The 13,073-nt window shown below is 38.7% G+C and overlaps 1 protein-coding gene across 1 annotated transcript in view; it reads right to left on the reverse strand.

Moving 5' to 3' along the window:
* Nucleotides 1-436: 436 nt before the first annotated feature.
* The window catches only part of SLC9A2 (solute carrier family 9 member A2), a 147,877-nt gene continuing 135,240 nt past the window's right edge, over nt 437-13,073 (reverse strand). The window contains exons 14-17 of the mRNA XM_049856372.1: nt 7,005-7,101; nt 4,615-4,746; nt 3,121-3,211; nt 437-1,093 (exon numbers count right to left, since the gene is read on the reverse strand). Of these exons, the coding sequence (XP_049712329.1) occupies nt 726-1,093; nt 3,121-3,211; nt 4,615-4,746; nt 7,005-7,101 (688 nt within the window). The 3' untranslated portion in view covers nt 437-725. The remainder of the gene's footprint in view (nt 1,094-3,120; nt 3,212-4,614; nt 4,747-7,004; nt 7,102-13,073) is intronic.

Here is a 13,073-nt window from a genome sequence, read left to right on the forward strand (position 1 = left end):
AGGGGAGATGGACGTTATACGTCAGGACCAAACACAACGGACAGAGGAACAAATTAAGAACCAATTGACTCTCGTCATTTCATAGGCATACTGGGGCCTATAATTTGTGCCATGGGACCCAGGCATTTTATCTGCCTAGGTGATCTGATTGATTTCCTAGTCTGAGTCATTGGATCTCTCTGCTACGTCCTGTGGTCTTCCTTTACCACCTGCTTTTTTTTCAGGATGGGAAATTCCAATATCATGAGCTGATGGACCCACCACCGTCCAGGAGCTGCCCTTTAACTCTTGGAAAGATGCTGTGAATATTTTTAGTGCCATTCACTTAAAAACTGATGACAGACATACATATTTTTACATAAATAAAATTTGAGGCATATACGTATATATTAAAATTTTCAACAACAGGGTATGTTAAAAATTTCAAGTTCTGTCATTCAAGTTCAATAAAGGCACACAGTTTTTGTTTTGTTTTGTTTTCCTTTTAGGACTGCAAAGAATACAATTGCTAAAAACAAGTCATAAAAGATACTTGATGGGACTTTTTTTGTTTGATTTTCCTCTTCTTGAGATAAGCATTCATCCCATTAATCAATGACATGGCTCTACCACCCAAAGAAAGATCCATAGAAAGTTTAAAATGGATTCCATTATTGTCAGGTTTCAGAGTAATAAACTATGGGTGTGTTGGGTTCATCTCTCCAGGTCTGCTTTGGCCGTTTCCATTAAGACTTATCGCTTCCAAATCTGGCTTTCCGATTTCCAGGCTCCGATGCCCTCCGGACCAGCCTCGGAGCTGGCTTAGGTCGGATACCTTCAGTAAAACCTTGGTGCACTGGGCCAGTCTGGCCTTTGGAGAGAAGGGGCTGTCGTAGTAGGCCTGGGGTCTGGGTGCCCCCCTCTTTGCTGTGGGGAGCCAAGGTGCTGCCAGGCTGCCCTCTGCTGGAATCTCCTTCTACCTCATTCTTGTATTCCATTTTGTAGGCCTGCTGGGCTTTCTTTGAGAACTGTTCCGGCAAGAAGCGCCTCGCTCGGGGTTGCAAATTGAGCACGGTGGTCCCATCACCTGTGTCTGAGTCACTGCTGTTGCCGTCTATCACAGAGCAAAAGGACAACCATTTTAGAGAGAAGGTGTTACCAGTGACAGCACATTAGTGGATCTGTGTGACTGTTGTGTTCTCAGGCCCTAGGGGGCGGGGAGCCCCCAGGCCTCACTGTAACCCTAGCCGTGTGACCCTGGGCATGGTACACAACCTCTGTGAGCCTTCATTTCCACAAGTGCAAACTAACAACAGAAACCCTGGTGGCGCAGTGGTTAAGAGCTATGGCTGCTAACCAAAAGGTTGGCGGTTTGAATCTACCAGCCACTCCTTGGAAACCCTATGGGGCAGTTCTACTCTGTCCTATAGGGTCTCTATGAGTCAGAATCGACTTGACAGCAACGGATTTGGTTTGGTTTTGTACTAACAAAAATACTAATTTTGCAGAGCTTACAATGCGCCAGGCACTGTCCTGAGCACTTTAAAATGCATCAACCCACTTAATCCTCATAATCATCCATTTTAGGGATGAGGTAGCTGAGGTTCAAAAGTGAAGTGGTAAGTGGTAGAGCTGGAATTCAAACCGAGACAGTCTGGCAGCAGGGGCTACGCTCTCACCAGCCTCTCGGGAATGAGCCAAGGAGACAGTGTAGTCAAAAAGCTTAGCACTCTGCCTGGCACATAATAAGTAGTCTGATTAAAAAAAAAAAAAAAAAAAAAAAACGGTTGCCATCAAGCCGATTCTGACTCATGGTGACCCTATAGGACAGAGTAGAACCGCCCCATAGGGTTTACAAGGAGTGGCTAGTGGATTCGAACTGCCGACTTTATGGTGAGCAGCTGTAGCTCTTAACCACTGGGCCACCAGGATTCTAGGTAGGCCCTGACTCATGGCGACTCAGAGCAGAACTGTGCTCCGTAGGGTTTTCCATGGCTGATTTTGGGGAAGTAGATCATCAGGCCTTTCTTCCGAGGCACCTCTGGGTGGACTCAAACCTCCAACCTTTCCGTTACGTGTTAACTCTTTGTACCACCCAGCAACTCTAAGCAGCCTGATAACTTGCTGCTCTTGGGAAGATTCTTTTCTTAACCTGGAATCTCATACTCAGCCTTGCTTATTTCATTTCTATCTTCATAAAAGGGTAAGAGGAGGTCCAAGCCACCAACGTGTATTTCCCAAACAGAGGGAGGAGAAGGAAGGATTAGAACCAGGGGATTGTGAATATTCAGGTGGTGGAGTACTGGGAAGAAAAGGGAGCACTGAATATTTAGAACATTGGGCCACGTTGTCACCAGGTGACCACCAAAAATGCTCTCAGGTCCCAGGAACCTCAACTCTTGGGATAGCTGTAGGTGAGTCACCCAGTGTGCTTGCCCAAGTGCTTGAGGTTCTTGGGACCTGAGCGCATTTTTGATGGTCACCTGGTGGCAACATGGCCCAATATTCTAAATATTCAGTGCTCTCTTTTCTTCCCTTTCCTCCCTTCCCATTTCTCACCTCGCCCTCCATTAGCAGGAGCATCATTAGACTTTCTTCTTTTCGGTTAATTATGTAAACAAGCTCCTCCCAAAAGGGTATTACTGTTATATCCCACATTGCACTAACATGAAGTCCTAATGTGGTTCTTCTGGGGTTCACAAAACTGACTTGGGAGTCTACATAAAGATTATAAGCAAATCAATAGATGGTAGTACTAGACCTCATGATAAAGATTTAATAATTAGAGTCAGAAGTAAAATACATGGTTCCTTTATGAATATATATTAGAATTGTAAAAATTTAAATATTTACATATTTATAATTTTCTGTTTACCTGTTAACTCACCACAATGCTAACAGTATTTACTATTGCTATATCAAATAAATAGCATCATTTTGACGACTATCTGAATTATTTACAATGTGCGCAGAACTCCATTTATAAAGTCTGCAGTGCCAATAAAAGATCCCCATATTATTATCTGACATTTGCAAGCTATTGGACTCATGGCCCTTAGTGAAGAAGAATAGGGAAATTTTTCTTTTATGAGCAAATAGTAAATAAATTTGAAATTGTTTTGTTCCAAGGGTATTCGTTACCTGTATTAGAAAAATTATTTTTCTTTTGTAGCTTTTCTGGAAGCTTTGTATTTTTAGGTAAAGATAAATATCGGGAGGTTGCTGTAGAAGCCTGCCAAGGAAACAGAAAATCTTAATTAGACTACACAAATAGCTTTGATTGTACATTAGGAGTTTAGAAATTCTTGGTCAAACTTGAATTGGTGTTAAAAATTAAAATTTTAGTTCTTGAGTCCAGACTACTTTGTGAGGAGCTGTAGAGGTGGGGAGTAAATTTCTAAGCAATAATTACTGTATTTGAAATGACTCAATTCCATCCAAAATATAATCGAAATCAGTACTAAGGAAAATTAGAAGTAAACGGGGACTGTTAGAAAAAAGATGTGAAAACCACTGGGTTTTCCTAAAGAAAAGCTACTGAAACATCTATTCCTAAGATTATTACTAAAAAGACCTAGAACTTATATATAAGGGAAGAACAGATGTGAAAAACACAGCATATTTAAGTTTTATTTACTATAACAGATTTTGGGAAAATGATAGAACAATAAAAAGTATTACTATAGCTAATTTGCTGATATTTCAAATGCCATAGTCTCTGGTTTCTGTAACTTTTAACTGAGACCACCACATTTTATACATAAAAACGGTAATCTTGTTCACATATAGCCATTCTGATCCCTGATGACTCAACACAGAATATTCTAAAAGTGAGATGTAACGCCTGCTCTATTAAATCAATAAATCGTATCATTGAAGAAAGGCTTTTCTACTCGAAATTCCCCCGACCAACTGAGCAAACCACACTGTGAATGTTCCCGTGCCCCCAGCCACTGTCGTCTTCTCACAGGTCCTCAGGGAACACACAGGCTTTCACACCTCAGGGCCTTAGCACTGGCTGTTCTCTCTCCTTGGAAATCTCAACTATTACTTTCCAAATGAAGCCTGGCCCAGCCATCCTATTTAAAATGGTAGCTTGATTTGACCCTTCTCTGTACTCTAAGCTCCTTCCTTGACTCTATTTCTGGTTATGTTTTCTATAGTACTCGTACCATCCATCCCAGCGTCATTTACTCAGTCTATTGACTTGTCTTCCCCTTTGCTAGAATATAAATTCTACGAGCATAGGAATCTTTCTCAGTTTTGTTCACTGATGTGTTTCAAGTGCCTAGAACAGTGTCTGAAACATAATAGGTATTCAGAAAAATATCTGGAAATAACTCATAACTAATTCCACCCCAGAATCAGTCCTCAGCAGCTCTTCTGTCTGCAGAGCCTCTGAAACAGCTGGCTCTGCCATTGGAAGCCACATTCATTCCACCCATTAAACCCAGTGCCATTGAGTCGATTCTGATGCAGGGCGACCCTATAGGACAGAGTAGAACTGCCCCCATAGAGTTTCCAAGGAGCGCCTGGTGGATTCGAACTGCTGACCTTTGGGTTAGCAGCTGTAGCACTTAACCACTATGCCACCAGGGTTTCCGCATGCATTCCAGAGGCACAAATTCCAGTTACCCTGCGATCGCGATTTAAGCTGCTGTCTTTCCTAATGCTCTCTCTCAAGCTGTGCCGTCGGCGGATCAGGATCTCTTTGGCTTGCCTCTCGCTCGTGTCAGCAGTCAGGTTGTGTCTGTTGTACGACAGAGTCTGAAACAGAAACACAGAAGTGCCATTTTACAGAAGAGCTGATCATCCTCCTAGACATTCTAAAACTTGACCAGGTTTCTTGGTCTTTGCACCTCAGTTAGGCATTTACAACATCTGTGCAGAGCATGGAAACAAATAAAAATATAAAAGCTAACAGTCTTTCACATTTTGAGGGTCTACTTCATCCCTGAAAAAAAGTCAGTGAATGGTGTTTTCACTGAAACATGCAATCTTTATAAATAAGGAAAATGACTGAATTCATGAGGTGGCTTTGTCTACATCAAAGTACCTTATATGTATTTAGTCATCACTCGCAGCTGACAAAAAATAAAGATCATCTTCATACATTCTCTACTGCATAGAAATTACTGGTATATTAAAAACAAACACAACCACCACCACTTGAAGCCACTTGGTGGTGCCATGTCCTTCTGATCACCTTCAGAACATGCACTCTTTTCTACTGGGTTGTCACATGTAAAAGAAAGCTGTGGCCACCAGCAATGATCATGGCCCAGTACTGAAGCCCTGGTGGCACAGTGGTTAAGAGCTCGGCTGCTAACCAAAAGGTCAGCAGTTCAAATCCACCAACTGCTCCTTGGAAACCCTGTGGGGCAGTTCTACTCTGTCCTATAGGGTTGCTACGAGTCCGAACCAACTCAACAGCACATAACAACGGAAGGCGAAAAACTGTCTGTATTAGGCCTGTACAGGGCATTTTTAGAGTTTTATAAGCTACCTAGATATGTTTCCTAAAATAAATCATAATTAGTAATTAAGTTCATTTTTTGATACAGCTAACATATTTCTTGGGAGCATTCCTGTGCCCAGAACTATATTAGGCCCTGTAAGAGATATGCAATGGTAATACAGAACAAGGCTTATTCCATGTCTTGAAGACTTCACTATCTAACTGGACATGCAAAGCTATCAAAATAATACAAAATCAAGTAATTTACTGCTGAAATTATGTGGTATAAGCTCTATGTGTTATCCCATTTGAAAACTGTTGTTGGGTTGTTAGGTGCTGTCAAGTCAATTTGGACTCATAACAACCCCATGTGACAGAGTACAACTGCCCCACATGGTTTTCTTGGCTGTGATCTTTACAGGAGCAGAATGCCAGTTCTTTCTTCCACAGAGCATAAGTTCAAACCACCAACCTTTCAGTTAGCAGCTGAGCTCTTAGCCATTGTGCCACCAGGGCTATCGCATTTAAAGTGCTCTCCCACTCAAAGGTAGGGCTGGGAATAGTCTGGTGGCTGTTGGAGAGACATTAAAAACTGGAGGACACAGATCAGCTGACAGGAAGCTGTGGGGTATTCCAAATGGAGACAGAGAAGAGAACGCAGGCAAAGGAATGAAGACAGAACCCGGAAATCACGGGCCTTTGGGGACAGTGGACAAGAGAGTTACGGAAAATAGGCTGTATGAAATGGAATTTGGAAATAGAAACCCCAGATTCTGAAAGAATAGCCTGGAAGCCACAGCGATTGTTTAATTTTGTTTAAATAGGAGAATACTGCCATTAGAAGGGGGCTTTTTTATGGAGACAAGCAGAACAATGATAATGTAGGATGCAACAGAGAAGGGTTTTCAGGAGACCTGCTAGGAAACTACAGAAATGAGCCAGACATGAGAGAGGAGGACTTCTGATAAGCTATGTGACCCTGTGTGACACGTCACCTCACTGTGCCTCAATTTCTTCATCTGTAAAATGGAGACAGTATTAACCCCTGGTCGGAGGTTAATTAATACACCAGTGCACTGAAATAGAGCTTAGGCAATTGTATGCACGTAAGTGTTAGCTATATTATTAGCATATTGTTAGAACGCAGTGCTGACGATGGAAATGCAGTGACAGAAGTGATACAAAAAATGCATTGCAAGAAAAAACTATAGAACTCTATGAATATAGCAAGGAGGACTGAATACATTTAAAAAGTCTTCTAAACTATAAAGTTATTTCCTTAAAAAAATAGCAATCAGTTAATTTCTTCACAATGAGTCAACACATACTTCTTTCTCGCTCAGCCCATAGTAGCAGAAAACCCAGGGAACTCTGAGGCTTTAGCCATGGACCCCAAAAGGAGAGTGGTCCCCTGACAAGATGGAGATGCTGTGAAAAGGGGTCTGAGAAAAGAAGAGAAGATGCCGGGTGTGGGACATGCAGAATTTGAGGTTAATGGCGGGGCATCCAATTATAGAGGTTTTTAGCCAAAGGCAAGCAAGTGTTTTGGTAAATAAATTATTCTCACTCGCTGACGAATTTGATAGAGATTTCTTGATAATATTTCTCGAATTTCATCCATTTCACCAGGTGTGAGCTTTCTTATTTTTTCTTCACGACAGTCACTGCAAAAGTATAGGGGAAAAAAAGTGTTTTACTACTCAATAAATATTGGAATAATTGATTTATGTAGGATTATTATTTAAGAAGAATTATAGTTTAATGAACAATACTTAGGACTTATTACATGCAATATTTTTAACTACTTCCAGATTTTAAAACTTTCATTTCACTGTCAAATTCATTCATGACATGAACAGCTGCCTCTTTTGCCAAAAGACCAGGAGATCTGGATGGTGCCCAGCTGCATTACTGAACATTTTAATCAAAGATTCTGTAAAAGAATCTTGATCAAAAGGGGGAAAGATGTGGAACGGAATTTCAAATTCTCATGGAATCCAGAATTTCTGGAGCCATCAAGACTGGATGAACTCCCAGAGCTACTGCCCTGAGATAATCTTTAAAATTTTAAACTTAAAACCAAAAATATCTCTTTAAGTTTGAGCTTAATTAGTAAAGAACATCTGCCTTGAGCAATGCGCTCCTTTAAAGAACTATCTTTGTGGGATCAAATTGACAACAGCGACTTGAAAGGCTAGTTAGGAAGCTTAGGGGGCAGTGAGTATATGTTAATGGAAAAGGAACAATTTGGAAAAGAAGGGTAAGAATGGTTGCACAACTTGAAGAATGTAATCACCGTCACCATTATTTAGAAAACCATTCTTTCTCTACGGCTTTGTACCGTAAACTGTGTCCTTAGTTGAGTGTCCACATGTGGGTGGGTCAATTCCAAAACTCTCTGTTTTGTTCCACAGGCGGATTTACCTGTAATTGTTCTACTATCACGTTGTCTTCATTGCTGTAGCTTTGTAATGAATCCTGTTTTTTCTAATAGAGTAAATAATCTGAATTTGTCCTTCTTCAAAAATGTCTTGGTTAATTTTGGCCCTTTAAATTTCCACAGAAGTTTTAGAACCTGCTTCTCTAATTACACACACAGACACATACACACACCACAAACTGCTGGGATTCTGAATAGTATTGCTTTGAATTCATCGAACAATTTGGTAAGATAAAACTCTATAATATCGAGACTTTCTCTTTTTTTTAACGTCATCTTTAATTTCTCTGTTTTGTACTTTCTGTGTGGCTTTCTGTGCAGAGCTCTCACATGCTTTCTCTACATTTGATGTTCATGGTTGATGTTCACAGTTGATGTTGTTTGATATTGATGTATGTGATGTCTCACAGTGCTATATAAACAATTTTTTGGTTTGTTGATACTTAGGAAAATACCATTTTTTTACTCTGCATTAAAAAACCTGCATAAATTTACCTATTATTTCTAATTATCTACCTATAGGTTTTTTTCGATTCTGTATGAAAACAATCAGGTTGTTTGTGATTAATAACAACTTTACCTTTTCCTTCCCTATTCTTATCTTTTTTATTTCTTTTTCTTGCCTAGAACTGATAAAATATTAAATAGAAATGGTAATAATAGGCATCCTTGTCCTGTTCCAGATCTCAGGGTAAATCATTCAATGCTTAAATATTAAAAATAGTATCTGCCGACTAATGGACCATAACTACCTCCGCCTCCACCAGACTGAGTCCAGTACAACTAGATGGTACCTGGCTACCCCTACTGACTGCTCTGACAGGGATCACAATAGAGGGTCCTGGACAGAGCTGGAGAAAAATGTAGAACAAAATTCTAACTCAAAAAGAAAAGCCAGACTTGCTGGCCTGACAAAGACTGGAGAAACCCTGAGAGTATGGCCCCGGGACACGCTTTCAGCTCAGTAATGAAGTCATTCTGAGGTTTACCCTTCAGCCAAAGATTGGACAGGCCCATAAGACAAAATGAGATTAAAGGGGCACACCAGCCCAGGGGTGAGGACTGGAAGGCAGGAGAGAACAGGAAAACTGGTAATAGGGATCCCAAGGTTAAGAAGGGAGTGTTGACATGTCGTAGGGTTGTTAACCAATGTCATAAGATAATATGTGTACTGTTTAATGAGAAATTAGTTTGTTCTGTAAACCTTCATCTAAAGTATAATAAAAAAAAAAAAGTAGTATTCCCTATAGTTTTTCATGAATAGAATTTATCAGTTTAAGAAAGGGTTTCCTCTATTCTTAGTTTGCCTAGAGTTTGTTGTTGTTTTAAATCAAAGATATTGGATTTCATCAAATAATCTTTTTCTGTATCTACTGAGATTATAGGAAACCCTGGTGGCATAGTGGTTAAGTGCTACAGCTGCTAACCAAAGGGATGGCAGTTCAAATCCGCAAGGCTCTCCTTGGAAACTCTATGGGGCAGTTCTACTCTGTCCTATAGGGTTGCTATGAGTCGGAATCGACTCGACGGCACTGGGTTTGGTTTTTGCTTTTTTTATTGAGATTATCATGATTCTTTCTCTTTATTAATGTGGTAAATAATATTGATTGATTTTTGACTGTTACCCAGCCTCATATTCCTGGAATAATTCCAAATTGATTGTTATGCATATCCTTTGCTGTAGAATCTCTGTATTTGGTTTGCTAATATTTTGTTTAGGATTTCTACAGAAATGTTATAGAGTGAAGTTTGTCTATAATATTCCTTTCTTGGAAATATCTTTGTCAGGTTTAGTATCAAGGTTATGCTGGTCTCAGAAAAACAATTTGGGAAGTTTTCCTCTTAATCTCTCAAAGAGCTTGTATAAGATTATTATTATTTCTTTCTTAAATGCTTGGTAGAATTCACAAATGAAGCCAAATGTTCTCAGAGTTTTATTTATGGAAAGGGTTTCAATTACAGATTTATTTATTTAATAGTTGGATGACTATTCATATCTATTCTTTTGTGAGTTTAATGTGTCGCTTTCTCTTCTAACTTCATAATATGAGTGCTGAGATAATTATTGATTTTCAGCCTGACTTCAATGCCAGTAATTTTATTTAAGGCTACAAGTTTGCCCTTTAAGTACTACTTTACACAAATTTGTATGTGTAATAATACTATATTTTTAATAATAACATTTTCATTATTATTCAATTCAAAATATTTTATGATTTCTACCATGATTTCTTACTTGATTCAGTTTTTATTTAACTTCCAAAATATAAGGATATTCTAGTTTTTGTTTTGTTTTTATTTTGTATTTGCTTCTCTTGTGGTAAGAAAACATATTTTTCATAAAAATTTTTAAAGATTTGTTTGTTGATTGTGTTGTTGAAACCTTTTATATTCCTACTGAAAATTTGCTTGTTCTAAGGGAGAAATATTACAGTTTCCACAATGTTTATGAATATGTGTATTTTAATTATGGTTCTGTCATACTTCGCTTTATGTATTTTGAGACTATGTTATTATTCATATACTAAGACTTGCTTTATCTTTCTGCTAAATTGAACATTTATCATTTTGCAATGTAGCTCTTTATCTCTAGCAATGCTTTTTGCCTTAAAGTTTAGATTTTCTGATAAAATAGTTACACAGACTTTGTTTCATGCTTTCATTACATATAGATACCCTGTTAGGTAACAAGACATGCTTTTTTTGTCCTTTTATTTGCAATCTTTCTATACCTTACATATAAGGTATGTCTTTAATAAGCAACGTCTAGTGAGTTTTGTATTTTTATCCACTCTATCTCTCCATTTTAATTGGAATATTTATTAAGTTTATATTTAATGTAATTGCCTTTGGGTTCAAGTCTACCATCTTACTATTTACATTCTATTTTTCCTGCCTCTTATCATTCTGTTTTAGGTGAAAATTTACGGTACAAATTAGTTTCTCTTTCAAAAATTTATGCAGAAATTGTTTTGTAACATTGGTTGCAATCCCCCTAATGTGTCAGCACTCTCCCCCTTTGCCTTTCCACCCCGGGTTCTCCATGTCCATTTGTCCACTTTTCCTGTCCCTTCCTGCCTTCTTGACTTTGCTTTTGGGCAGGTGTTGCCCATAAGGTCTCCTATACTTGATTGAACTAAGAAGCATGTTCCTTACCTGTGTTGTTTGTTTTATAGGCCTGTCTAATCACTGACTGAAAGGAAAACTTTGGGTGTGGCTTCATGTCTGAGTTAGCAGGGTGTCCGGGGCCCATGGTCTCAGAGGTTCCTTCAGTCTCTGTCAGACCAGTAAGTCTGGGCCTTTTTTGTGTGTGAATTTGAATTTCACTCTACATTTTTCTCCCTCCCCTTCTGAAACCCTCTATTATAATCCCTTTCAGAGCTGTGGATGGTAGTAACCAGGCACCATCTAGTTCTTCTGGGCTTAGGCTGGTGGAGGCTGTGGTTCATGTGGTCCGTTAGTCCTCTGGACTAACATTTTCCTGTCTTTGGTTTTCTTTATCCGCCTTGGCTCCAAATGGGATGGAACCAATAGATGTATCTTAGATGGCCACTTGAAGGCTTTTAAGACTGCAGATGGTGCTCACCAAAGTAGGATGTAGAACATTTTCTTTATGAACTGTGTTATGCCAGTTGACCTGGATGTCCCCCAAGACCCTGGTTGCCAGCCCTTAGCCCCAGTAACTCGGTCTCTCAAGGTATTTGGATGTGTCTAGGAAGCTTCTACAACATTGCCTGGGCCAAGTGGTTCTGACTTCCCCTATACTGTGTGTTGAGTTTCCTTTCACCAAAGTTAATACTTGTTTGCTATCTAGTTAGTGATTTCCTCTCCCACCTGTTCCCTCTGTCATTACTATTGTTCTTGAAAGACATTTTAGCAGGGTATGCAACTCTAGTTTGGCAGTTGCTTTCTTCCAGAATTTTGAAGATACCATTCTTTTCCATTGCTTTTGTTAAGAAGACAGTTTTACTCCTTTATATTAAATGGGTTCCTCTACCCCCTACCTTTCTGGGTATGTTGAAGGTTTTCTCTTTGTGTTTGATTTTTAGCAGTTTTACTTACACGTGCCTAGATTTGGTTTTTGTTTTATCTTATCTGTTTGGAATTTATCATACTTCAAGTCTTTTATCAGTTTTGGAAAATTCTCAGTCACTATCTATTCAAATATTGATTCTACCCGATTCTATATTTCATCTCTTTTTGTACGTTTTCACCATATTTAATACATTTCTTACTTTCTTTTCCATATTTTTTATCTTTTTTTTCACCCTGTGCTTCATTCTGGTTATCTCCTTCTGGACTGTCTTCCAATTCACTACATTTCTCCTCAACTGTATCTGATCTGGTGTTAAACCCATCAAATGATATCCTAATTCCAGCTATTTTTATTTTTTTAGATACAGAATTTCCACTTAGGTATTTTTATTTATATAGTCGCCATTGCACTGACAAAAGTGTTAATGCTATTTTCTTTCCTTCGACATTTAAGTTTTTTTTTTTTGTCTGATAAGTCAATTACCCCCTTTCTTCCTGTTTCTATGTTATACTTTCTTTGTCTTTTTCTCAATGTTTCAGTCACATTTTCTTGTCTACTCATAAGCTTGGTTATTTTTTAGTGATTGCTAGACATTATGTATAAAAATTCATAGATGTAGTTTAAGGATCTTTATGATCTTATATTTCTTCAGAGCAGATTAAAGTTTGATTTTCTCAAGCAACTGGGATAGGGGTATGATCGGTCTCAGATGATTGAAATAGCCACAGATTGAGATGATTCTAGACTGGACTTCTTTTGTTTAAGAGCTAAGGTACAGAACTTCAAAGTAACAGCTGATAGCTGGATACAAGAGCTCCCCCTTCTTGGTAGGTTCTGAATTCCAATTTTATGCTCCCAGACCAATTAGTCTGTTATAACTTCCATTTAGCCACTTACGTTCTCAGATGCCATCTCTTTAATTAATAGCTCAAGGAGGAAAATGGCCCCAATTGCCAGAACTGTCTTCCCCCTCTCTTGAATCTTGACTAAGTATTTCCTCAATGCCTTGGTAGCTCTCCTTTCAAGGAATTTTAAAAATATATTTTCTCCTCTTTTCCTAGTTGTTCTTAAAAAAAAAAAAAAAGTTGGCTTCGAGTCGATTCCTTAGAAGGTGATATAATGTGAACTACTCATTCCATTATTTCCAGAAATACAATTCC

The sequence above is a fragment of the Elephas maximus genome, chromosome 17, assembly GCF_024166365.1.
Source record: "Elephas maximus indicus isolate mEleMax1 chromosome 17, mEleMax1 primary haplotype, whole genome shotgun sequence".
Classification (NCBI taxonomy): domain Eukaryota; kingdom Metazoa; phylum Chordata; class Mammalia; order Proboscidea; family Elephantidae; genus Elephas; species Elephas maximus.